At 49.7% G+C, this 27,013-nt stretch overlaps 1 protein-coding gene and 1 long non-coding RNA gene across 2 annotated transcripts in view; one reads left to right on the top strand and one right to left on the bottom strand.

The window, feature by feature from the left end:
* LOC118238687 lies at positions 1-26,078 on the top strand. Its single transcript, XR_004769620.1, has 3 exons — positions 1-602; positions 15,755-15,956; positions 24,790-26,078. It is a non-coding gene; the product is annotated as an uncharacterized LOC118238687 (long non-coding RNA).
* Tmem266 (transmembrane protein 266) overlaps positions 9,645-27,013 on the bottom strand; it is a 61,575-nt gene continuing 44,206 nt past the window's right edge. Inside the window, exons 8-10 of the mRNA XM_035443714.1 lie at positions 17,675-17,864; positions 11,837-11,899; positions 9,645-10,237 (exon numbers count right to left, since the gene is read on the bottom strand). Coding sequence (XP_035299605.1) covers positions 9,645-10,237; positions 11,837-11,899; positions 17,675-17,864 — 846 coding nt within the window. The remainder of the gene's footprint in view (positions 10,238-11,836; positions 11,900-17,674; positions 17,865-27,013) is intronic.

The following is a 27,013-nucleotide window of genomic DNA, read 5'->3' as shown; positions in this document are numbered from 1 at the left end:
GGAGCCACAGCCTGAAGTGGCTTTCGCTGTGCTTGTCTGAGAGGACAGGATGCTAGTCTCTGAGATCACAGGGTGTTGAAGGCATGGCATCTGCCCTCTGCATTTTACCAATAAAGATGAGAGGATATGCAAAAGCAGAGAGCAAACACTAGGCATTGTCACTGAATATCCCCTAGTGGGCCAGCGGTGGGTCTTCTTCAGGGGCTGCAGGCTTTGCATTAACATGTAGGGTGGAAGAGGAAACTGAGCTCAGAGATTATGTGGATAGTTGGAACAGTGAGGGGCAGAAATGAGTTTTAGAAGTGTGGGTTAAGGGAAGCCAGTTTGTAGGGGGTCATCATTGACAAGTTTAGGAGGCCTTTTCCCTCCTAAACTGATGTTTCTCAAACTTTGCTCTCAAGGAATGCTCCCATGATGATGGTTCTGTGAAAGTGCACCATAGAGGGACAGTCAGAGCTGTGAAGTCGTCCTTCACATCCTTTGCAAAAACTTTGCTGTCTGTACCTTTGTTTTCTAGGCAATGCAAGCAGGTGCATAAGTGAATGGATGAGAAGATGAGCCTACCACTCCATAGCTTTTGTTTTGTCTTAGGGACATACCAGGTAATTTTGTTGAATATTTTTTAAATCCTTTCTGCTAGTCGGTGGCTATTGTTTGGATGTTTTAGAATTAAGTATGTGAGCATATTGGGCCAAGATTGTGGTTTATTGGATTAAATGCTTGCTAGACAAGCATGGGGAACAGAGTTGGGATCCCCAGGACTCACGTCAAAGCCTGGCAGGTGCAGTAGCCACCTACAAGAGGTAGGATCTCAGGACTAGCTACCTAACTAGCTAAACTAGCTAGAATTGAGTTTAGTGAGAATCTGTGCCTCAATAAAGAAAATGGAGAGCCACTGAAGAAAACTTCCAGATTTCAATGTTAGGTATCCACAAAAATGCACACACACACACACACGCACACGCACACGCACACGCACACAATCAGCATCATTCACACATGCATACCACACACATGAAAAATCAAAAGATCAGCCTACTGAGTGTTCTACAAAGAGCTGCATGACCTGAGGTCCTGCCACCTGAGGAGGTCATGGCAATGGAGAGCCCCTGAGTTTTTGTGGAAGCCCCATGACCTACCGAGACAACTAGCTGGACCTGGTGTGTTCACGATGATGGAGGGAAGGAAAAATGGAAGCCATTTGAAGGTGGTTACAGGAGTCCTCTGGCTTCATGCCCTGAATGGGTTTAGCTGAAAACTCTTTGGCTACAAAATGAATCCCCAGAGACTGTGTAAATGGGTCCAGTGCTGTGGGTGAGGCTGGCAGAGAGCAAGCTTTTCCTCCCAGGATAGCAGGGGAGCCGGGTTGCCGCCAGAGCCTGGGTGTGTCTGCGCCGGCTGGAGGACTGGAAACCCCAGCTGTAAATGCACCTTATGTTCTCATTCGGAAAGGAATGCTCAGCATGGCTATGTTTCATGCGTCTCTGACTAGGGGTTTTGTTTTGGTGGACATAAAAGTGAGCTAGAGAAAGTGGGAAACCCAGAGAACCCTATTCATTGTGCCAGATGGATAAAGTTAGCTGGAGGCTTGACTGATAATCCTGTAAAAAGAGCATATAGGGGGATATACTGTCAGAAGTCCATGTAACCCTAGATTTGGGGGGACTCTGGGAGCCTGAATGAACACTTGCTGATAACCTTGGCTTTTAAAATGCGGGTATACACCATCCTGCCAGTGGGTAGGGAAGAGATTGAGGAAATCATATACACAGGCATTTGCCCCAGGTCACAAAGCAACTGAAACATAACCCAGAATTTTTGGCATATATGGCTTACTAAGACTTGATTGCACACTGGATAATCTCTAATGCAGTGGTCTCACTGCTGCTACCTTCTGCTTGAAGGGCTGAGATAATGACTAGAGACATGGGCATTGGCATATGGAAGCCACACTGGCCTCTGGCTTGGAGGGGCATGGCCTTTCCACTGTTCCAGAGGCTTCCACACCCTACCTCCTCCAGAACTCCTGGAGGGCTGTATGGGCTGCTTCCTCACCACCCCCAGCTTCTTTAGGGCTCTCCTCCATATGCATGGCTTCAGAGCTGCAAATCTGTCGTTAGTGGCAGGAGGCAGTGGTGGCACTGTGGCTTCCTCTGGAGGGTCTGGCACTTGCTTTCCGTGCCATCCAGTCTGGTAGGACGGAGGCCCTGGGAGGTTTGGCCTGCTGGGCATCACCTTTGTTATCTCCCACAACTAGTCACATGGGTCAGGCAGTCAGGACAGACCTGCTTCCCTCTGGACTCCGCAGAAGTTTCTGCTGCTGTCCCTGTGTTGGCCATCTGGGGACATTTAGGCTGATCACCCAGACATTGGCTCTACTACTATAAGGTAGGGTCACTCACTGAGCTAGATCTTGGTTGAAAGGTACCTATTTATTTTTCCTCTTCTTTTAATTTTCCTCTCTTTTGTTGTTGTTACTATTATTATTAGAGATACCATCTCACTCTTTAGCCCAGGATGGCTTTAAACTCACTGTACATCTCAAACTCATGGCTCTCCCCTGCCTCATCTTGAATGCCAAGATGACAGACATCACTCACCATGTCTGGTTTTCTTCCCCATTTGGGCTTTATTTTCATCATATGTAAGATGGTGACTTGAATGTGTAGAAAAATCTCACACTATAAGGGTAAAGACAATTACCTTTTTTTTTTTTTTTTTTTTTTTTGAGAATTTTGTATGCCCAAGATGCTTTGCTGAGCCTCCTAGATGCATGGTCTCCTTAAAGTCTAACGAATCCCCATTCTCCAGATGAGAAGACCAAGCTGACAGGGTTTACACCCTGCCTGGGGACTAGGGACTAGTAGTAACTTTAGATAACCAAATGCCTTACCATGGGACCCAGCTGGGGTTGTCTGGAGTAGAGGAAAGATGTAGCAGCTAGCCAGGTTCAGAGGGCATAGCTGAAAGGAAAGTGCACATCCAAAGCAGAAGGCCCAGCATGAAGAAGCACAAGCTGACTCTCATTCCTGAGGCCTCTTCTAGGCCATTGTTGTGTGCTTTGCTCAGGATTCGGGAAGGGGGTGCAGCAGTGTGGGTCCCGTCTGCTTTCTCCTGTGGCATTGTCCCTACCAGGACCCACGGTCCATGCCCCTTCTTTAAACAATGTAGGCGGAGGTGAGTCCTCCTAGTTATGAGGCCTAATTGATGTTGGGGAGGCTCCTGGAGCGTGGGGTGGAAGGTGCACTGTAAATCTCAGGCACAGGGTCCTGCCACACTCATCACAGTGTTTAATGTCCTGGCTGACCTCCTGGGTAGTCAATTTCATTTGGTTGTTCAGGGTGAATAGGCAGCCTGCTAAGCTGCAGCCTGAGGCTCTGTATGAGATTGTGTCAGTGTGGTGTCCTTGGTGGCTGGTAATAAATTAGCATCAAGTGTTCCATCATTTTCTTTGGATAATTAAATTAACTATGCATCAGGAGACAAAAACCAAACTTTAGAGTAATAGAGCCAAGGAAAGAAAAACCTGCAATATTACGATCTCCTCAATAAGTGTGGGTAGGTTTAGAGGTGGTATTGGAGAAGGAAATGGCAGTCACCTCCTTTCTGAAACTGGGTGACTCCGAGGCATTGTTTACAAGGGAGCACAAGAGGGTGTGCTGGCAGCAAGGGCCCAGGGGCTGGATGTTGGAGATAGGGCAGGGTACCAATCGGTCCTACCCACCTCCCTCCCACTCGGAACTATCAGTGGCAGCAAATGAAATAACGGAGCATCTCCTGGGCATCCGCCCCAGAAGTGCTGAGCGTGCGCTGGCAGAAATGCACCCGAGGCATCTATTATTAATAAGGGTGCCTTCAGCTTGTGTTTCCCTTGAAACATTCTCAAAGGGCTTTCCCTTCCATTATGTCATTAGTTATCCCAGCAACCCTCAGGGGTGGGGCACACAGGAGTCATTATTCTTGTGCTAGGGAGGGAGGAGCTCAAGGGTTTTCTTTGAGTCACAAAGCAAGGCAGAAACAGGACTGGTCTAGGAATCCAGAGGCCCAGGCCTTGCACACTGGAGTTGGGGAGGACAGGGATGAGCTGACTGTATTCCAGCCCAGTTCAGATACCCAGAGTTGTGAGTTGATGTTCAGCAGCTACACAAGCCGTAGGTAGGGCTCAGGGGACTGTGTGCTTGAACCTCTCATCTGGGGCTCTCAACAGCTCCCAGGAAAAATGACCTAGCTCTAGGGTCTCTTGTTAGTAATAAGAACCTTGCTCTCCTGGCTGGCCCAGGCTAGTCCTGGAGTGAGAGGGGCCTTACTAAGTAAGCTCTGGAAGGAACGAGTATGCTATAACGAGTACGCTATAAAGTCTGTGAACTTTTGTGCCCTTTTCCCTCCCCATCTCTATTACTTGGCCTGAAAAGTTAGGTTCTTGGTTTGAATCCTTGCTGGGGGTTCATGAGGTTGACCAGTTATGCTACTTAAAGACAGCCTTTCAGCACCCAGCTCTAGGCGGCTTCCAGCCAGGACTGCACAGTTCTTGCAGGCTGGCCACATACTACTGGCTCTAAGCCTTGCTGTCCTTACTTTTGGGTTCAGCATGTCAGGATGGTCACAAGGTTCTCAGCGCCAGAGGCAAGGCTGAACAAGAAATCCAGTCCTCTGGGACACAGCGGCTGAAGAGCACTAAGGGGCTGGAGTCGGGATTGTATCTCTGGCTTTCCTGTTGGTTTGATTCACCACTTCCCACGTGGCATCTCACCCAGACAGGCCTGTATTTGATCCTGCCACTAGTTAGCTGTCGGTAGCAGGGGCCAGTCATCTCATCATGCTATGCCTGGACTTTCTCCCCTGCTTTGCAGGGGATATAGAGCCTAGTTGGTGGGACTGTGAAGAGGGGAGACTGTCAAAAGTGCCTGTCCCCACAGGACATAAATAAGCACAGCCACTGCTGTTGTCACTGTATCCCTACAGCAGGCAGCAACTGCTACCTAAGCAGCCTCCTCCTGTGAGAGTCTCAAACAGCTCCCTTGGGACCCCACAGTGGGCTTTTCTGAAGGAGTAATGAGCAGGGAGCCTCTTCTCTGGGCTGGAGACCTACGGAGTGCCGGCCTACCTTTACAGGCCCCAGCTACAGCACTCCTGAGAGCCATGAAGGCCGAAGCTTTTACCACAGGCCTCAAGTACCTGCCTCAGTCTTTCTGTGATGAGGGTATAGTTGAAGCTTGCCTCCTGTCCTCTCTCCTGAGAGGAGTCAAGAGAAAGAACCGTAATGCTGTCTGGCACCCTGTGTACACTCATAGTATCAGAGGCAGCCATCTCCACACTCCAGGGTCTCAGACACCAAACACCAGAGCTGGGCTTCTCTGCTCTCTGCTGTTCTCCTCCCCACGCTGTATTTGAAGGGAGGTCCAGACCTGTCAGGGTCTCACCCTCTCAGCCCCTGTGCTCTTCATCTTGCTGGTTCCTCTCTGCACAGTCATCCCACTGCAGCCACAAGACTCCACTGCAAGCACATCTGTGGCATATTGCATGAGTATCACTTCAAGCCATCATTTAGGGCCACAGTGACCGGCCCCATTGGTTTTTTCTATATATCTCCACATGGCTCCACCCCTGATACACTTTCTTTCTTTCTTATTCTATCTATCTATCTATCTATCTATCTATCTATCTATCTATCTATCTATCTAATCTTTTAAGACAGGGTTTCTGTGTGTAGACCAGGCTGGCCTCGAACTCATATAGATCCACCTACCTCTGCACTAGGATTAAAGGCACATGCCACTTTCTAACACTAGACTTTTTTCCTGCTCTCGCAGGCCTCCACCTCCCTGACATGTTGCTGTGCCTCTGCCGCACGGCTGGCTCACCATCTCCACCCAACATTCTATTTGTTCTAATGGTCTGACAACTGCCCAACGGAGACAGAGAGAATTCCCGGCTCATGTATTCTGGAAGTGGGTCGGTTTTGCAGTTCAGTGTAAAAACTACTCCATAAAAAAAAGTGGTGTTCTTATTCTTTGAAAATCCCTCTGTAAAGGTTTCCTCCTCCACAGTCCCGTGGTTCATTGCTGAATGGAGCTGAGGTTCAGGGCTGAGGTGGGTGTTGGCTGGCAGCAGATCTGCAGTGCTCATCTGGCCCATGTCCTAGTCTATGATCTGCTTGATCAGCTGCCCTAGCTCAGGACTGGGAACAGCAGAGCTCAATAGAGTGGTGGGTGGATGAGGAAAGTGGCTGGTTTTGGTCCTAAGGAGGTAGATTACTGGTTACAGACCTTGTAGGCTCCAGTCCTCCAGATGACAAATCCTGTAGTGCCATCTTGCCCATCATGATGCAGAAGACTGGAAAGTCAGCCTCACTTCCAGGTGCTCTGGGGGAACACCCGTGCCTAGCCAGGGGTCAGGTGCTCTGGGGGAACACCCATGCCTAGCCAGGGGTCAGGTGCTCTGGGGGAACACCCATGCCTAGCCAGGGGTCAGGTGTCCCTCCCACTAGTGGACATCCCATAGGGACATTAACCTGCTTCACAGGGTCAATAAAGTATGGAAAGGCCTCCGAAATTTGACATTTGACATTAGACTAGAGGCTAAGTCACAGGTGTGAGGCTTGCATAACAGGAATTGTCTTCCCAAAAGGTGCCCAGCAGGCTGAGCAAGCCAGGAGAAGCAAGCCAGTAAGCAGCACTGTTCGTGGCTTTGGCATCAGCTCCTGCCTCCAGGTCCCTGTCTGATGCCCTTCAATGAAGAGCAGTGATGTGGAAGTTTGAGTCCTCCCCAGATTGCTTTGGTCATGGTTTTTCATCGCAGCAATAGTTCCCCTAACTAACACAAGACCCAAGTATGTCTGTCTTTAGATATCTTCCAAAGCCCCCTTTCCTGAGTCAGCCTGGCCACTGACTCTGTGACAGGGAGAAAAGAGAACAACAAAACAGCCAAAGAGTAAAGGCTGGTGACTATTATTTCCAGATATTTCATGATCTTGGCTCAATTCAACATTGCAGTGCCTACCTGCAGCCAAGAGATATGGGCCCACTATTGTTTAAACCTAAAATCAAAATATGGCGAAGTCTCTCTCTGTCTCTGTCTCTGTCTCTCTCTCTCTCTGTCTCTGTCTCTCTCTCTCTCTCTCTCTCTCTCTGTCTCTCTCTCTCTCTCTCTCTCTCTCTGTCTCTCTCTCTCTCTCTCTCTCTCTGCCACCTAGGAGGGACGCAGACTGATTCTAGCCATTCTGATGGTTATCAAAATGTCTGGAAACAGATCCTGGGATCATTACTCTTGAGACCAGCCTAGGGGCTGATGGCTACTGGGTGGGACAGTTCTGGGGAGGGTTGCCTACTCTGAGCTGTACTGCAGTGGCCTCTGACATTCTCCTCTCCACTCCTTCAGCCCTTCTGCTCCCACAGATGGTCCTGCAGATGGGGCACTGGACGCATTGCCTGCCAGAGTTTTACTGAAACCCCCTGAACTGTCCCCAAGAGTCTATCTCATAAAAGTCCCTTCTCCCTTGGATTGACAGCCTCTAGACTCCACCCCCTGTCAGCAGGAAGCAACTGGAGTAGCCATTGGCCCTCCCCCAACAGCAATCAGTGTCAATCTCCAAAAGGTGAGAATGTAGGAGAGTTAGATGGACATAATAAGGAAAGTGACAGTGGGCTCTGTGAGATGGCAGCTTCATGTTCTCACAAGACACTGAGGAAAAATGGTGAGAAGATATGGGACTGTGTGTGTGTGTGTGTGTGTGTGTGTGTGTGTGTGTGTGTGTGTCTGTGTCTGTGTCTGTGTCTGTGTCTGTGTCTGTGTCTGTGTCTGTGTGTCTGTGTGTGGTGCTACAGGAGGGTGGGTGGTGGTGGGGTAGGAGGATGGTATCTAAACAGAACCACAGGGGGAAAAGCAAGGACCCTGGGGCCCTGTAAAATACCCAAGCCTGTGTCCATTTAGCAGACTCCCAGCCCTAGGCCCCTCCCAACTCTAAGGGATAAAACTGTTACTTTCCCTTTCTTGTGGCTTCCTCTACTGTCTTTCATGGTTGTTCAATTCTTTTTTTCATGCCAGGGAACAAAGTTGGCGATCCTCCAGCGCCCCCATTACAGATCTCATGAACCAGGGGTGGTCTTTGCCTACACAGAGCAATTTCCCTCCTTTTCTCTGGTCCTTCCAGGGTGGCTCTGGGCTTTGGCCTGTGCCCTGGGCCTCTAAGCAGGACTCAGGCCTAATAACCTAAGAAGTCTGCAGAGGAGTCGGGGAGGGTCTGCTGCCCTACCAGGGTTAATGCCACGGGCTCCAGGAGCTAGAGGACACCTGGCCAGAGAGAGCCAGGGCGGGCTACACATTGATGCTGCAAGCACCTATAAAGAGTGAAGGAGAGAAAGAGATCTGAAAGTGTGAGCTACTTCATAAATGGCTGTGACACACTCTGGTCCTCTGTGGGGACAGGAAGCCTTAAACCCGAAAACTTTACCTCCCTGCTCCCACCCCACACACAAGCGAGAACGTGATGGTCACACTCACAAAACTGACATTTGGGGCAATGTGCATGAGAGCAGCCTGGGAGGATGTGATAGAGAAGGGAGAGCCAGAGGCTAGGCCTGCAAGGCATGGATGGGAGCTGGGGTCAGGTAACTTGGAGAATGACCAGAGAGCTGGTGACGCCATGCAGGTTTGTAAGTGGGCAGGCGGCAAAACAAAGCCTGAAAACTGTTATTGTGTACCAAATGTTGAACTCAGAGCTCTTCACCAGGTTGAGTTTGAGGCCCAGAGGGGTGGAGCTTGGGAGTTGCCAGCACAGGAGACACAGCTGTGGGCTCCATTCTGCTGGGGAGGTGGGGGAGGGGAAAGCACTCGCTGGCCTACACAGGTGGGTTTAGGTTCTCTCCCCTTTGTAAAGGCCTTGAGGCTGCCAGAGAGGAGGAAGAGCGGCCTGGGTAAGTGTATGCCCGGCTAACTCTGCCCCTAGTGAACCACTCCGTATGTCACTTGGGCTGGCAAACAAACAAAAACCTCTGCCACCCAGAAGTCTCAGTGCAGCTGGTTTTTATTACTAAAGCCAGGATGGTAAAATGGCTGCCCCTGCCCTCCCGTATCCCTCCCACCTCCAGATCCCTCCCCTCATGGCCTGTGAAGACTTGGAAAGGTCCATGCTGAAATGAGAGGTGAGACAGGCTCAGATGTGGTCTCTGTGGTTGTGTCGGCTCCCCCAGCATTCCTGGAAAGACGCTTGGGGTGAGGCTGGGCAGCCCCTGCTCACAGTGCTGTTCCCGAGAATCCCCGGGCAGGCATCAGGAACGAAGGCAACGAAATAGGCTGAGCTGGCTCCGTACCCTACCCTGCTGAAGCTGGGCCATAGGCTGGTTTTTGTAAAAATGGTTTAAAAAACAAAACAAAACACCCCCCACACACACACAAAAAAAACAAAAACCCCAAACCCCAGCCATGAGCACCACCCTCTCCTGAGTAGGGCAAGAGGAGGCCCCAGCTCTGGACTCTGAGGTCTGAGGCACGTGGCCTCGGCCTGGCATCACCTCCCTGGAGGCAGGCAGCACCCTGAGGGAGGCCAGGTGGGCTCCTGAGCCCCATTTGTGGCCTGTGTGGCCTCTGGGGTCTTGAAAGAGCTTCAAGATGGCTGTCTCCCCTCTTTCAGCAAGCCAGCAGGCTCTCTAGGCCTCGGGAACCCTATGCAACTTTGGCTCTTTGGATTCCAAAGATCTGAACTTCTCCTCCAGCCCAGCTGTGGGTGGCAAATGGATGACAGGCTTGATCTGCAGAACTGGAAGGGCCTCCTGATTCTTCTGGTTGAACAGACTTACCCTGTGCTCCAGCTCAGGGCTGGTCTGGGCTGAGCCCTCTGGGAGAGGCTGAGCCAGGGGGGCTGGGTCCAAGGCCTTATGGGATGGGCAGGGGTCCTTTGACAGAGAGGATATCAGGTCCTGGACTGTGGCCTCTGCCACCTGCTGCTGAGGGGGTGGCAGCAGTGGCAGGGGAGAAGGCCCAGCTTCAGAGGACGGCTCTTCTCGGGGGGTGCTACAGTCTGTGGAGGAACCCAGCGTCTGGCTGCTGGCGCTCTGGGCCCTGGTGACTGAGCCACAGGTGGAGTGGGAGGTGATCTCCGAGGTGGCACTGGTGCAGGTGCTGTTGCCACTGAGTTTCAGAGGCAAGTCGACGGAGAAGAGGTCTGACGAGATGTTGGGCTGGTGGATGTCTATGGCAGCTGTGGTGACCACACACACTGCTGGCTCCGGGACCCCACTGTCTGCGAGAAAGGTAATATTGGTCATGCTTTGCCTCTTTCCACCCAGCTGGACTTGGAAGCCCGGTGTGGGGCTGTGCAGCAAGTGTGGCCAGGCCTTGGGAAGTAGGCTTATGGAGGCCTTTGAGAATCCAGGTCGCTGTCACTGCCTGCACTGAGGGAGATGATGCCAACCCACCTTGTTGAATGGAAGTGCAGACTTGTGGCACTCAACCAGTCATCCATGAAGAGGGGCCCACAACACTGCCCAGTGGAAGCTTTAGAAGCCAGCTAGTGCCTTGCCCCCAAGACCCACACTGTGCTCAGTCAGTGGAGACTGCTGTCTTCTGGATGCTGGAGATGGTCTGGGAGTACAGCCCTGGACAGCTTACTGTGTGTTTTATTTAAACCAAGAGGCAAAAGTGTCTCCAAAATAGACTAACCTAGCCCATCCCAGAACGCCTGTACCAGGAAAAGGAATTGGGGTTCTGTTGAGGAGTCATTGAGTTTATTATTATTATTAATATTATTATATTATTTTATTATTATTTATTATTATTTTATTATTATGTGTGCATACACATGAATACAGGAGTGCCCACCCAAGTATGTGAGTGTGGTGGCCAGGGTATAAAATACCTTATTTTATACCTTACGTTCTACCTTATTTTTTTGAGACAGGATCTCTCATGCAGACTGGAATTTACCAGTTGGCTAGCTAGAGTGTCCCTGGGATCCACCTTGTCACACTTGAGAGAGTTTTAAATGGTCTGAGGTGGGGGTGGGCACATCCTGAGTAGTCTGTTTTCTGCAGCCTGATGAGCCCTCAGGGCAGTCAACATTCAGCAGCTCTGAGAGGCACTCGAGGTATATAGCTACAGGTTTCTCCCCAAAGTTATGGGGAGAGGACTGAGAAGATGGGTCAAGGCTGGAGAACCAGCAGTTTGGATGGGGCTAGGAGAAAGGAGAAAAGAGAGAAGTTGCCTCAGGGGGTTAAATAGAGGAGAAGAAAAACAGTCAAATACGGGTGATATAGCATATAGTCTATACTTATAGTAGAGAGTGCAAGAATTTTAAGGACTGTGAAATCCAAAATCAGGGTTTAAGGCTTTGGCTACAGAAAAACAAGATTCTAAAAGGTCTGGGTACAAAATCAATCTTGCCCCCAAGGAAAACATACTAGGTGTACCCTAAGATTTCAAGGGTATGATGAAAGCATAAAGCACATCGGGGTTACCCAAGGCTTGCTGCCCCTTTAGCCAGTTACACTGAGTAAGTGCGCTTTTCCTATTCAGGGCCACCTGAGCATGTCTCCAGGTTGGGAGAGAGATCACTTGAGTGATCTGGATTATAGCCTCTTCCCACACTACTCTCATGGGTCTGAGAGAGATTGCCCTGACCTTGGCACCTGTAGGCTCAGCTCTAGGGCATCAGAGTTTCAGCTAACAATCTTCTGAGGATTGAAGAGCAGGTGTTTTGACCCTGAACTCTGCCATCAAAGTCTACAGGCCTTGCTACTCAAAACCAGGCCAGACTGTACCTATCCTTAGGTTTAGGGCTTGCTGGGGTCACAGGTGTCCTGAGGCTGCATGGTTCATGCAAACAGTCCCAATCCAGACTTACCACTGCTGGGTCCATTGTAGTACTGGTTAATGTAGCTGTTCATGTCATCTTTCACCGTGGCTTCTACAGAGATGAGGACAAAGACGGGTGTGTGTGATGGTATGTCACTGTGTTAGCTAAGCTGCCCTCTCTGAGCCACTGTAAAATGCATTATTGTGAAGGTTACAGAGAACTAACAGGTCAGATTCCCAAATGTGGAGCCAGATACATACCTATGGGAGGTTGTGGAGACCGCCAGGGCCTTGCATACCCTCTGGCTTATCTGATGCTTATCTGATGCCCACTGATGCTTTTTGAGGCTACCTTCTGAGGCACACCTGAGTTGGCTGCTGAGGCCAGTCCACCTTTCAGGTCTAGAGGCTCAGTGGCAGAGGAATGGATCTTAAGAGTTTTCTTGGCCTCTTTTGTTCTTGAAACGCCTGTGGTTAGAGGTGTGCTCTGTGGCTGACTCCAGGCCCTGCTCCTAGCTAGCACAGATTCTCTGACCATTCCTAACCTTTGCTATTATTGCAGTCTAGCTCTGCCACTGTGCTGGGAAGCAGAAGTGACTGTTCCCAGCAAGCCATGGTGGGTGCAGTGCCTCTGGGCCAAGGGGTCAAGCAGCAGGGGCTGATCACTTAATCGGGTGTCGTTTTCTTGTGTTGAGCCACAGTGTACATGCCCCTCTGCCAGGTGTTAAAGTAAGGAGGTCCTGCCTTGGAAGCACAGTCAAGGGCTGGTGAGACAACCATCCCTCTGTGGAGCAGGGACTCTCCATCTCATCAGGAAATAAACGCCTACTAAGCACAGGCTTTTCAGAGCCTGCAATTGCCCTGCTTATGGGAACCAAAGGCAAACCCATGGTGACTATAATCCTCACCACTGCCCCTCCAGACTGATTATTAGTACACTGGTCCTTCTAAAACTGGCACAACCATCCCCTAAAGCAGCCTATACCCTGCAAATGTGTTTAGCAACTCTGCTTACTGACTCAGATAAGCTCTTGGCCAGCAAATACCCTGCTCTCCTCTGCAGGCATGGCCAGCGCCAGACCTTCAACACACAGCACCTCTGTGACCCCTACCCAGACTCCTTCCTCTCCACCATCCCAGACCTGTGGTAGATAGTGGTCCCAGAGTTGCAGCCTGCTGGGCAGCCTGCTGTAGGCATCCTATATCTCAGCCACCAAGGTGCCTGAGCCTCATCTCTTCTCTCTGCTGCCTACATGGCTGAGGATACTACATCTTCACCAGGCTTTTGATAAAAATAGGCTCAGTCAGGTGACCTTCAGCCAAGACCTCGCTCCTGAGCACTGACTGATCTGACCAACTGCCCCTGGACAGCTGAGTGACCTCCAGTTCCCTGTGACTCAACAAGTCCAAAACAGAATTCTCTCTCCCCATTCCCACTGCCTTCACCTCGGTTAATGGCCACCCATCCCAGCAGTAGAGCCAGGCCACTGCCAAGTGCCTCAGCACTTTCCTTAACAGTACCCCAACTTCCATCAACTGTGTGACTGGGCAAGGGACCTTGACCCCTCTGCCAAGGCCCTGCTTCTAGACTTAGAAGGGACCTCATGGCTTCTTCTCTAGGCTTTGACTTGCCATTCCAATATATTCAGAAAGCTTCCTGAGCTTTCTGGATGTATTGGATACCAAACCTGGTCCCTGGCTGGCCACTGGGATTCTGTCAAAGTGTGTTCCTATGCTGCACAGGGGTCTCAAAGTCTGAGGCCTACCCTGGCTCCTTTAGTGCTCATCTTGGCACTCCTTGCTTCATGTAGGCTCCTGGATCCCATTATTCTAGAAAAGGACCCTGGGGCTGAGTCTCTGTCCCCACCCATATAGGGGACACAGAGTCTTTATGAGCAGGAGCCACATGTCACCCAGTTCCCTTAGTATTTTGGTTTGACATATGTCAAGTGCCAAAACAGAGGTCTGCACAGGTCACAGATCTGCAGAACCTCCAAACCTTCTACTCCCTCTCTCGGGTCCACAGGGCCTCCACGAAATGCTCTCAGCACTGTCAGTCTGTGTCCTCACTCTTCTGGCTAACCCCTAACAAGAGACTTGTGACTGAGATGTGGCTAGGGCTGTGGGGGACAGGAACACCTGAACCACACAGCCAGAGCTTCACAAGCCACTGCTCACCTTCCACCTAACATCAAGCCATCCTTCAAGGTCTGTTTTTACGTAGCACTGAGGAACCCTAGGGGTCTGTGGAAACAGCTCACTGAGGACTGAGCCTGGCAGACCTTGGGTGGGGGGGGAAAAGGTGCAAACATAGACCTCAGATGAAAACAGTCAGGGTGCACACTTGCTGTGTGGTCTTAGGCAAATCTCTCAGTCCCTCTGGGCTTCTGATTCCTCACCTATAAAATGGAGGTGACAAATGCAAAGCTGCTCGGGAGCTACACAGAAAACTCGCTGAGTTTTCTAGCTATGGACAGTCACATGCCTGAATTCTTGGCCCACATTACTCCTGCTGGCTCTGCAGTCTCAGGGTGCTTCTGAGGCAGACGCTCGTCCCTAGGAGTGAGCACTTTGCAAACACAACCTGACTAATCCTGAGAAAGCCTCCCTGAGTCGAGAGGTGGCACTGATTCCCTTGATCAGAGGTCAAAGCAGAGAAAGAAAGGCTGGTGAGCTGGCTGGGCCAGGCCTCCTGGAGATGATCAGATGGCTAAGCTCCATGTGGCTGAGGGGCAAGGGTGCACAGACCCACACATCTCAGAGCCCCAGAGGCTGTGCCTTGATTCTTGCTCCCATACTCCCATGCCTCTGTGACTCAGCAGCCCTCACTGAGAGAAGATGCTTACATTCTCCAAGCTCCTGCCGCATGCCACACCTGACAGCAGCTCACACAACCAAACCTCCGAGCTTTCTCAGTAAAGAGCTTCTGGGACTTTCAGACCAGACAAGCTGCTGGACTGAGTAGCTCAAAAAGCACCAAAACTTTCAGGATGTCAATAGCAGGGACTTGAAACCCAAGACTCTATGTGACTGTACAGGTGAAGAAGCTAGCCCTGCTCAGGGAGGCAGTGACCTTCAAGGCTGAGCTGGGATTCAAAGCCAGACCTGGGTCCAAACTCATTCAGGCTTCTTCAAATGCCATTCTGTGTCAGGGTTCTCAGGCCTATCCGACAAGCTCTGGGGCTCCTATGGTCCCCAGTGCTTTTATCAGGCCTGCACACTTGGGGCCAGCAAGGGTACCTTGTGTCCAGGAGCACACAGGTCCTGTCTCCTCCAAGGATAAACCCTGGGACCAGCTCACTTCCTGCTCCCTGCTTCTGGGCAGAGGGAAGGCCAAGGGCACACTGGCCAGAGGCACCTCTGTGGTTGTTTATCTGGATGCTTGGTGCCGCAAGGGGGACACTGAAGTTGTGATATATGGTGAAATCTGTGGCACTCCTACCAGGAGCTATAATTCATAAGTTATGGGTGAGTTTCAAGACTAATAAATTTGGGAGAGAAGTATTAATGACTATACAGGGGCACTGTGAACTTGGCAGGCCCCAAAGCCTGGAACTTTGCAGCCCAGGTTTTAAAAATGATTTGTGCTAAAGCAAGTCTAAACAGAAGCCTGTCGGCCTAGTCTGACTGTGACCTGCTGGCAACTTCGGGAAGCTCTTCCCTCTCAGAGGAATGAGGCTGGGTTGGGGCTGGCGCTGGCACTCTTGCCCTCCCCAGCAGCCCTCCCCCACTTATGGAGTGACAGTCACACAGAGGTGATGTTGGCCACGTCCCAAGGCTCCTGTGACTCACTGCTATGTCTGCAGGTTAACGCCTGGATTGTCTGTGTCCTATTGTGCATACAGAGAGGGCCTCTGAACCCTGCTAGCCTGGGAGTCACAGCTACTAACAAATGTTGCCCTTTCTTAATCTCCAGAGTGGCCCAGAATGCTCTTCACTCATCTGACTGTAATTTCTAATGTCATAGAAATCCCACCCTGGACATGGCTCCTGGTCAGAGAGAAATCAGCTGGGGGATGCCCCGAGTCCCCGGACTACTACAGGCCATGAATCATGGAGGCTTCTTACAGCCCCTGCATTCTGCCCTCTACTTCTGAAGCACTGGCTGTGCCATTGAGCGCTCTGGAGACAAGCTATGAAAATGCAGATGGGTGGTTACGAAACACAAGGTAAGTGTGCATTAAAAGAGAGGGAGGTATCCAGGGATGTCATAGAGGTAACAGGGAGCAGGAGCTGGCAAGGTAGGAATCTCATGTATCATCTGTCACCACCATGTCCCTCCCCAGTGTGTTAGACTAAAGTTCCAATTCCTGGTACCAGGATTCGAGCTTATCTGGAAACAACATGATTGCAAGATGAGGCCATATTAGAGTAGGCCACACCTATACAAATAGGGAATTTGGACACAGATGTAAAGAGTTATGGAACTGGAAGGCACAGATAGGTTCTCCATCATGGCACTCAGAGGGACCAACCCTACTAACACCCTGATCTCAGATTTCTAGCATCCAAAACTGTGAGGCTATCTATGCTGCTCAGATCTCTCAGCCAGTGGCATTTTGATAAAGGTGTCTAAAAAATGACCATACTACTCTAAGGGACTTGGACATTTCCAGAGTGAGCACAAGGAACCAGTTAAGGTGTTATATCAGAGAGTGACATGAAAGATTTTAGAAGGTTGCCGGACATGGGTGGGGGAAGATTACACTACCAGTTCCTCAAACCTGCTATGAGGCAACTGATCGGGAGGTGAGGAGCCATGTAGCTAGGGAGTGCAGCGTCCCTTTCTAGTTCTGTCCTTGATGTAAAGGGTACAGTCATTCCTAAATCAAGTTGGCTTTGATGTCCTGAAGTCCAAGTTCTAGGCCCAGGACCATCTCTCTCCTGGCTGTGCAGCTCTTTTCTTTACAACCCCACAAAGAACCTTCTTGACAGCAGGTAAAAATTAGGGTCCCAAGAAGCAAAATCCCCTGCCCAGGTCAGAGCTGCCTGGAAGAAGAAATGGGCTTTGGATCTAGAAATATATCCATTGGTGCAGTACCTGGCTAGTGCTCATGTCATGGTCCTCAATTTGCCCCACCTGTAAAACTTAGGTCACAGACTGTTGAGGTTTTCAGCCTGGGTTTCTTTTCCCAGCCGTGGTAGGTGGCAGTCCACCAGGAGGGTCTCAGACCTCCAACTAGGAACCCGGCTCTACCATGGTGATGGTTAATGTTGGTGTCAATTTGACAGACTGATTACTAGTAGAAACATGTCTGGGCACTCCAGGTTCTGAACTGAGGAGGAAACAGTGAGAGGATGTCTAGGTTGGGTTACTTGAGGTTGGGAGACCATCCTAACAGTGGGTGGCTCCATCCCATGAGTTGAGGCTCCAGACTGAATAGAAACGGAGAAAGCAAACTAGGACCAGTTTTCATCTGGTTCCTGACTGGAGCTACAAGGTGCCCTCTCTGCCCCCTGACACTTTCTAGGTGTGATGGACTGCACACTCTAACCATCTATCCCCCCCCCAAAAAAAAAAAGAAAAACAAAACCCTTCCTTCCTTTCTTTCTTTTGTCAGTTTTTTGTTTTGTTTTTTTTTTTGTTTTTGCAAGTACAGGAAAGTAACAACTATTGATTCACAATTGCCCTTTGAATGGGTTTCCTGGATCTGAATAATTTTTAGCTTGTGTCAAGGTCCCCTGGTTAGATGCTCTCCCTGGATTCTGGGAGGTTGTTCTGAGTGCGCTGCTGTCTGAGTGCCACCGCAGGTAGGGGCAGATTGGAAGACACAGACATGCAAGAAGTTGCCCCAGCTCCTGGAATCCTGTGTCTTAACCTCTGTATGCAGAGCCCTGGGGTGGGGTGAGGGAGGAATCCTTAGGACTCTGGGGACAGTGGGCTCACCTTGAGAGGGCCTCATCTCCTCCACGATGCTCTCAGCCGCAGTCTCCTCGGCCCACGTGCTGGCCTCTACTACCTTGTAGCGGCTGCGTGGCTGGCTGAGCATGTGTGGGGCTTGCAGCGCCGCCTCCCGCTCCGCAGCCAGATCCAGATCCTGCTGGGCCAGGTGCGCACGCAGCTGCCGAATCTCAAACTGCAAGAGGCAGAAGGGTTTGGGGTGGATGCGTGGATGCGCTGGTGGGGAGGGGGTGGGGACAGGGGCCCGAAACCTCACTTGGAGCTTTGTACCTGGATGTCACACTTGGATGTGGGGATAAAAGGGCTGAGCACCCAAAGGCAGGATGCTGCACTCCTTAGCCAGCTCTCAGCAATGCTAAACATGCTGGAACTTTTTACAAACAGTAAGTGCGATCATTGTCTCGGATATTGCAAGGCCAGGCCCTACTCTAAGAAAATAGCTGTGACTAGAAAGACAGCTGTAGTTTGTAGGAAAACCACTGGATCCATTGTAATGAAATTGGATTTGAACTTGCCTTTAGCTACTTGTGCGCCTCCAAGGAATAAGGAAAGCCCTTTTCAGGAGGCTCTGACAGGTGCTGAATGGAAGTCAGGAGAGTACTCATCCACAAGATAGCACACACATGCAGGTCCAGCTTATTTATCTTCCAGTAATATCTATTTCCCTCTTCCACGAGTTGTGCAGGATGGCTCTAGATAGTTCTGGGATATGTGACTTTGGGGAGGTCTTTTTCACTTTCTCTGGCCTCAGTTTCCTGGTTTGTAAATGCAGTTTTACATGTGTTATGGCCCTTTCTGAAGACGTTGTTAAAATAAAAATCTCAGAGGTAATGCCATCAACACCACCATCATCACTGTTAGAAAGCATCTTGGAAAGGCTTCTAAATGTCTCTTGGGTTTGCGAAGGAGATAGGTGTCCACACTGCAAAATCTTACTGGGATATCTGCCTGTAGGACAATGGTCTGCGTGGGCTGAACGGTAATGAGTCTTCTCTGCCACCTAGTGTTCAAAGTGCACATTGTACCCCATCTAACCTGGCAAGGGTGCCAATGCTGTTTGAGGCCCCCAAACAGCCCAGGTCCCTTATTAGAATGTCAGACTTGCACCTTGAGCTGCCTCAGCTCCATGTGGCCACTCACTTGGTCAAAATAGCACTCCACTGTCTCCCCATACCTGTCCCTCAGGTGTTTTTAATCTCCTGTTAGCCACAGCCAAAAAATGTCCCCTTGGCATTGAACCGGCTCCCTAGTCCAGCTCCATCTTCAAGTGCTCTCCTGTGTTGCTTACTCCAGTTCTACTGCAGGCCATCGACTGACAGCTGCTTATTCGCATGTGGGCTCTGGCAAACCTAAATCAGATCATGACACCCCTGTCTGTAAGTCTTAGTGGTTTACCACCTCACTTGGGAGAAAGCCCAAACTCCCTGCCCTTGGCTGGGAAAGCCTCCGCACAGCCTGGGCCTGCCTATCCTGCCAACACCACTGGGCCCCTCTTGTCTCCTCAAGCCTCTGGTTGTTCTGTAAAGGCAAAAGGTGCTTTCCCAACTGTTCCCTCTGTTCCAGACCCCATGGCTGCCCTCCACCCAGAGGGCCTCATCCTGGTCTCCCACCTGTTCAGTGCACCACAGCCTCTTTGAATTCTCTGCATCACACTGACTGCACTGAGATACTTTTGTCTCCCTCTCTCACTTTCTTAGACAGGGCCTCACATCTCCTCAGACTCACTTTAAAGAATGCTTGGCCCACACCTTTCCATGCAGCTCTGGGGCAGGGACCGAGAGCTTCCTGCACACTGTGCAAGCACGCTGCCAACTGTCCACACCCACAGGCCTATTTTATTTTTGATTTACTTTTATTTTGTGCGCATTGGTGGTTTGCATGTATATGTGTGTGACGGTGTCAGGACTCTGGAACTAGAGTTACAGATAGTTGTGAGCTGTCATGTGGGTGCTGGGAATTGAACCCTGGGTCCTCTGGAAGAGGGGCCAGTGCTCTTTCTTAACTGCTGAGCCATCTCTCCAGCCCCCAATTCATTTCTTTTTATGAAAGTAAAACATGAGCACGACTGAAAGCATTCACTCACTCTGGAACGGGCTAGCAGTGACCTGGCATGGGACAACTCCCAGTGTCAGTATACGTGTGTTTGGGACCACTCATGTTTCTAGAGAGTTCATTACTCTGTCATTGGGGCCTCTGGTTGGGAGCTCCCACACTGGGAGCAGGGCAGGAAAGTAGAATGTCACCAGGGAGGAGGACTTTCTCTTAGCTCCTGTTTCAGGTACCTGCCCAATCCAGAGCCTATGTGTTCAGCCCTTTGGTTTCATTTCTCCAGAGGGGACAAAGCGGTGGCCCCTTAGGGTGGAGTCTGGCCTCCTGGTCAGACAAGCCTTGGAGTATTTTTGTCTAGACTTTTCCCAATCCCCTGGCCCTGAAGCTCATTTCACACTGCACCCTTTCCTCCCAGAACCTCTGGGCTTCTGAGGGCAAAGCTGGTCCCCTTTTCCTCCCCTGTGGCCGTGTCAGTCACTATTTTCTTTTTTAATTAATTAACTAATTAATTAATATTTTTTATATTACAAACCCAGTTCCTGTTCCCTCCTCTCCTCCCACTTACCTTACTATTTTCTCCACGTCCCTAAAGTTCTTGAAATCTGAATCCTCTTTGACCCAATATAACAAGACTTGTTTCCTGAACTGTACACATTAGATCTCTCCCTTTAACTTTCATCTGAGAAGCAATCAGATGCAAGTGTGTACTTACAACATTCACTGGTTTTCCTTTCATACCACTCACCCCGGACAGGCGATGTGCAGACAGAAAAGAAAGAAAACCTCAGCAGGTGGCTGCTGCAGCACATGTCTTTAATCCCAGCATTTGGGAGCCAGAGGCAGGTGAGAATCTCTGTTAGGGACCAGCCTGGTCTACAGAGCAAGTTCCAGGACAGGATCCAAAGCTACACAGAGAAACCCTGGCTCAAAAAACCACACACACACACACACACACACACACACACACACAAAGAAAGAAATAAAATTTTTGTACCTTAGTAGGTACAAAAATACCATGAAGAAACCTGCTACTTTGCATGCAAATAAATAAAACATTAAAAAATAACCAAAGCAAAATCCACTTAATTTACAGTGTATGCCCCTATCTGCACTGCATTGCACACACTCTTCTTGGTTGGTTTCAAGCTACTAGCACAATGTCATGGGAAACAGAGAAATAGAATGATTGATTCTTTCAGGCACCAACGCCAGGATACCCTTCACCCCTAGAACATTGCAAAAGCACACAAACTTGGACCTTGTCTGTGCTGTGGTCTATATACAGGAGGCACCTGGGTACTGCTGAATAAAGAAGTAAAATTAGCTAGCTTCTTCAATCCTGTGGTTTCAGACTGAGCCTAACACTAGCTACAGCCCAAAGTAGAGACAAAGATTTTGCCACATTCACTAAGCCCAGATCCTGGTCACAGACTGAGCCCTGATTCTGGTTACATACCCAGTATAGACTCAGTAATCTCAGCTTCCATTCCTGGCCATACACTGAGCCCTGACCTTGGTCATACATGAATGTGGGACCTTGTTATACTTAACTGTGGCACAGTCACAGTCCTAACTCCTGACTCAAGACACTGGATCTCAGCAATGGGACTGGCAGTCTCAAGAATATGAGAAAACATGGCTTGCAAACTTTATAGTGGCCTTTTGTGCTGGGATCGAGGGGCCACTTCTCTAGAAACAGTCCTGAAGGTCAATGAGGGCCCATGAGGTAACCTTCCCAAGCTCTGTGGGGCTAGGAGCCCTCTTGCCTAGGCTGATGGGAATCTCCCAGGGGCACCTGCAGCCACTTTCTCCAAGGCCATGCATCAGAGTCTGTGGGCCCAGCTAATGGCTTCCTAGGCCCCTCTGAAGGGATGCATTATTGATGGCTTGTAATCGATACGGAGCTGCTCTGGGAAGTCTCATTGGAATTCAGGCCAGCCAGCCGGAGGTCAGGGCCTGCCTAGCCCAAGACCACAGACACTCAGAAACAAGTTTTGAACTGAAGATGTGAACACCAAGTCCAAAGTAGTTTTCTCATTCATTCATTCATTCATTCATTCATTCATTCATAAGTCAGTAGGGGCCATGTTAAAATTCTGCGGCATGTTTTGGAATGAAAATGCCTGCCCTGGCTTAAAGACGAGGCCTGGATAGTCCCTGGTAAAAGATGGCTTGTATCACTGCAAGGGACACACCACCTCTGAGAATCACAAGTCTTACCCTGGGGGAGTGCCTGAGGCAGAGGTAGGAATACTCTAGATGCAGCGAAAGGTTATCAGGTGTCATCAGGGAGAGATGTTCTAGGGACCTTAGCCTTTATTTTAAAGAGGAACAGGAAAGAGTTGAACATTTTCACACAGGGCAGAGTGGTGGCATTAGTGCTGTGACCTCAAGGAGCCATAGAGAGCACCATGCTGACTGCAGGCTGCAGAAAGGGAGATGTGGGGGATACCCGACAGGGCCTACTGCAGTGGTCCGTACTAGGATGAAGGCAGGGCTGAAGGACATAAGAGGAAAGCTGGGGGAAGGGGGGGGGGAGACTGTCCCTACACGATTTGTATTGGAATGAGGGTAAGGTAGCTGGGTTTTATTTTATTTTTTCAGATGAGGATCTGACTATGTAAACCAGGCTGGCCTTGAACGCTCGTAGGTCCACCTGCCTCAGCACTGGGGTTAAAGGTGTGCACCTTGGTGTGTGGCAGGGGTAGGATTTTTTGGACACTTCACGTCAAGAGGATATAGGGAGCCTGGATGCAATCAGGCTCTACCCTGAGTAAGAATGGCGGATTCCTAATGGAAGAACTGCAGATGGGCCAGATGGCATTCCCCTCTGGCCAATGGCCGAGACCGCCCACTGGGGTTTCTCAGTGTGCCCCAGTGAGACCCTTAGGGACTGGCTCCTGACTCTCTGCTACTTAACACTGCTGCAGACACCTCCCCCAGCAGACTAAAGGGTTGTTAGAGGAATGGCAGGGTGCTGTTAGTCAATGAGTTAATTGAGGCCTGGAGGTGGAAGGAGCCTTCTGTGGTGGGGGAATGGGGAAGGGAAGGCCAGGACCACAAGGCTTGCCAGAAGCAAAGCAGAAGGATGGAGCCCTTGCCTCTGGCGTCCATCCTCCATGACCTCGTGCCAGGGAACTTAGAGCCTTGTGGGTGAAGTGGGGGTGGATAAGCCAAACAGAGTCCAGATCAGCTTGGTGGCAGCAGAACGTGATGTCCCCATAGGAGCAAAGTGGCTTGGGGGAGGGACTATGACTCCATCCCTCCCATCATACTGGATACACCCTTTTCTCCTCTGAGCTACAGTTCACCTTCTATCCAATTCGAGGCAAATGAACTGACTGAGTTCTGAGTCTTGCCCTGGGACCCCAGCTTGGGGGCTGAAGCTAGACTGGGGCAATGAAGTTCAGTATCAGCTAATCCCCAGTGTTGTTAGGAGGGTCAACCCTGCTGCTGCTGATGTAATCCTTTCCCAGAAGACTGACTCTTTGAAGAATGGTAACATAATCCAGAACACTCACACACATCGCCAACAATATGAAGCACGGAGTGAGACTGACTAGACATGCAAAGAAGCAGGGAGAGCTACCTCATGCAAGAAGCAAAAGCAGTTACTAGAGGCAGCCCTGTGAGTATTCAGGCTAACATGTGAGGATCTAAAATGATGAGTGATAGAAATGAAAGAAAAGAGAATGAGCCAGGGATGGTAACCTACATCCAGAATTGTAACACCTGAAGAACTGAGGCAAGAAGACTGCAAGTTCAAGACCAGCCTGGGCTACATAGTCCCTTAATAACCTTCCAGTGGAGAACGAGACTCAAACCACACTTTATGATACAGTATCAGAAGGAATACTCAGGTGGTGGTATAGCAGTCTGGACAAAGAGAAAGACAGAGTTCTTGAGCCCTAAGATGGGAGTTTTGCTATAAAAATAGCAAAACTTATGGGTGGGGGAGAGGGAGAGCCAATAAGAGAATAGGTTGTGAAAGATTTGAAATGCATACCCCCAAGTTGACGGATGAAAGAATGGGACAGAAGCAATAAATCCCACAGCTGGGAGTGTAGCTCAGTGACAGAGTGAGTGCTCCGTGTGTTCATTAGCCACCACCTGCCAAAACAAAGACAAATCTAGCCCCAAGTTTCACAATCTAATGTGAGCTATCAGTCAGATCTATGAGAGAGAGAGAGAGAGAGAGCAACTTTTAGGCAAGCCAAAGCAAGATTGGTGCACCCCCCAACTCGTAGACCCCCCCTGCAGTCAACCTGCTAGAAACAATCAGAAGAAATGCCATACCCCCCAGGATCTCCAGAGCTCACAAAAGCCTGGCCTCTGACAAAGGTAGGTGTGCATTGCCTTTGATGACGAAATAAAGCAAATCTCTCACTAGCAAACATTACACAAAATCCCTAGGCTAGGAAAAGAATCAAAGCACAGTCATGGCCCCACTTACTGTACATCATTAGCTAAGTATTTCTAATCAGATAACCAAATCTGGTCAACAGGGATCCACCGAGAGCTCCAAAGTGTGCATTACTGGAGTGAACCCGGCCCTTCCACAGAGGCCACACCCAGCCTACTCTGCCTCTAATGGGCCGGCTACAGAGCCCAATTGACACGGGCTGCAACCTGATCAATGCACACTTTGGCCAGCATCTCGATGGCATCTAATGCAATAGCAATAATTTGGCTCCACTGTCAGTGCTGTCTGTACAGGCTGCCCTGCCTTCAAAGCCATCTGCTGCTGGGATGCCTTCCAATGTTTATCTCCATTAGTTTCACCATTGTTGGTAACAATAAAAATCAGGAGACGGTTGAAAACTAATGATTTAGGAGCAGGGTGAGCCTGAAATCGTCCTTGGCCCCTTTCCATCCACTGTGGAGATGACTGGTAGATGGCCATAAATTTAAATTATAGTAAAAGGATAACATATGTTATTTCTCTGATGGCTAATTTTATCAGCTAAATAGGCTTGTCACTAAAGCTATCGGCTGTTTTACAAACCACTTCCCATGTTAAAAAAAAATAATAATCACTTTACTTCCCTCAGTGGAAATTTTGAAAAATCCAGGTGACAGAGCCTATTGTGCCAAAAAGGTGGGGCTGAAGACTTCTGCAGGGAGGAAGGAGCTCTCTAGAATGAGCCCCTGTTGAAGCAGTAGAGAACACGCTTCCTGTTATCCTGTCCTCGGGCCCATCCTTTCAGCTCTGGGCATAACCTCAAAGGTGAGCGGTTTGTGCAGGGCTGAGCTTCACTCCCTGGGATTCTCAGCACCAGGTCCAGAGGGAGGCCAGGATGATGGCCTTGGTTCACACCTAGCCCTCTGCACCACAAAGCCTGCCCTAGCTCTGGAACATGAGCACATGGTGTTGTAACCTTCTACCTTTTCTGCCTTAGACATATGTAGAGCTTGGGTGGAAATTCTTGTTTTTTTCTTGGGGAAACTGACCAGGGAGACAGTCTCTTACAGGGAGGATTTGGATGAGTAGGACTGTGCCTCCCACTACACAAGAGGGTTATGAGCCCATAAAACTCATTTTATGAGGTTAGGTCACTGTGCGGTGACTTTTTCTCTTTGGGGGTACACAGGCCACTATTGTCAGCATCTAGTATCTGTGAGCCATGTAAGATCTGCCAATGAAATAAGGGCAGAAGCAATGCCACCACTTCCAGGCCTGGAAAAGAAAAACTTGTGGCCAGTTCCCCATTCTGCTTTCTTCTGCACTGCTGGGTGGAGAAGACCCAGAGGAGCCACACAATGGAAGGAGCCTGGGGTGGGGGTGGGGCAGAATGACAGTGGAACAGATAATTTTTTATGCTCTTTCCATTGCAACCTGCTCTGGCAATGATAAGAATGACAAACACACTCCTCAACTGTTAAGTCTTGAGAGTTCTCTGTGTGTGTGTACATGCAATCACATGTGTGCCATATGTGAACATATGTGCAACGCCTGGGGAAGCCAGAAGTCAACACTGGGTATCTTCTTCAATCACTGTCGACTTCACCTTTTGATTCAGAGTCTCTCACTAAACCTGGAGCTCACTGTTTCAGCTAGGGATCCTCCTGTCTCCACTTCCCCAGCACTGGGATTACAGGTGTGTGCCACAATAACAGCTTTTCCTGTAAGTGTCTAGAAATCTGAACTCATGTCCTCAAGCATTCATGACAAAGACATTAGGATCTTCCTGCCCCTACTGTGGAGATTTGATGCAGCAGCTAGTATAGTACCACACCATGCCTTGTGTAGACACCCTATTTCAGTATAGAGAAATGACACGGAAACCTGGCCTGTATTCCATAAGAAACTGTGGTGATATGATCTAATAAAGCCACTGAGGACCAGAATGCAAAGCTAGCCACAGCCATAGAAGCTGGGTGGTGGTGGTACACACCTTTAATCCCAGGACAGAGGCAGATGGATCTCTGTGAGTTCAAGGCCACCCAGGGCTACGTGAGAGTGAATCAGAGAAACAGAGCTCATGCTTTTAATCCCAGTGCTAGTGAGAATATAAGGAGCTCATTGCAGTCTCAGAGAGCAGTCTAGGATTCTGAGGCTTGGTGGAGAGCAGTATACTCTGGAGATGCAATCTGAGGTTGGGTGAATCACCCCTTCCATCTGAGCATTGGTAGAAGTGAGAACTCTCTAGTGGCGGGCCGCTTTGCTTCTCTGATCTTCAGCTTGAACCCCAATATCTGTCTCTGGATTTATATTATTTGTGCTACAGAAACTACACCCAGGAAGCTGGGCGGTGGTGGTGCACACCTTTAATCACAGCACTTGGGAGGCACAGGCAGGCAGATCTCTGTGAGTTCGAGGCCAGCCTGGTTTACAAAGCTACACAGAGAAACCCTGCCTTGACAAATAAAAATAAATAAATAAAAGAAACTGCACCCAGGTAAGGGACAGCCTGTGGAAGCCTCAGTCTTCCCATTTGTAGAGGGGTTAATAAAACCTAGCCTGCCAATCCTGACCATCGGAGTCAAAAGACACCATGTATTGATGGAGCGTTTGTAAATAATGAGCATTGTGGAAGTCCATTCAGGAGTATTTATCCTGTCTCATACGTAAAGAGCCTCCTTATGTGTCATTCAATTAAACTGTCCCCTCACAGCACCCATGAAATAACAACTTCTTTGCCTCCATCTTTCCAATGAAGAAGCTTGTGCTCAGGGGTTGGAGAGGGGAAACAACTAGTTGCTAGTGGAGTAAAGGTAGGAACCAGCTTGCTGACAGCTCCTACAAGCAAATTTTTGGCACCCTCAAGTCTTTTA

Source organism: Cricetulus griseus, chromosome 4 (genome assembly GCF_003668045.3).
Source record: "Cricetulus griseus strain 17A/GY chromosome 4, alternate assembly CriGri-PICRH-1.0, whole genome shotgun sequence".
NCBI classification, from domain to species: Eukaryota; Metazoa; Chordata; class Mammalia; order Rodentia; family Cricetidae; genus Cricetulus; species Cricetulus griseus.
The sequence above is the reverse complement of the archived record's forward strand: the minus strand, read 5'-3'. Positions and strand labels throughout refer to the sequence as shown.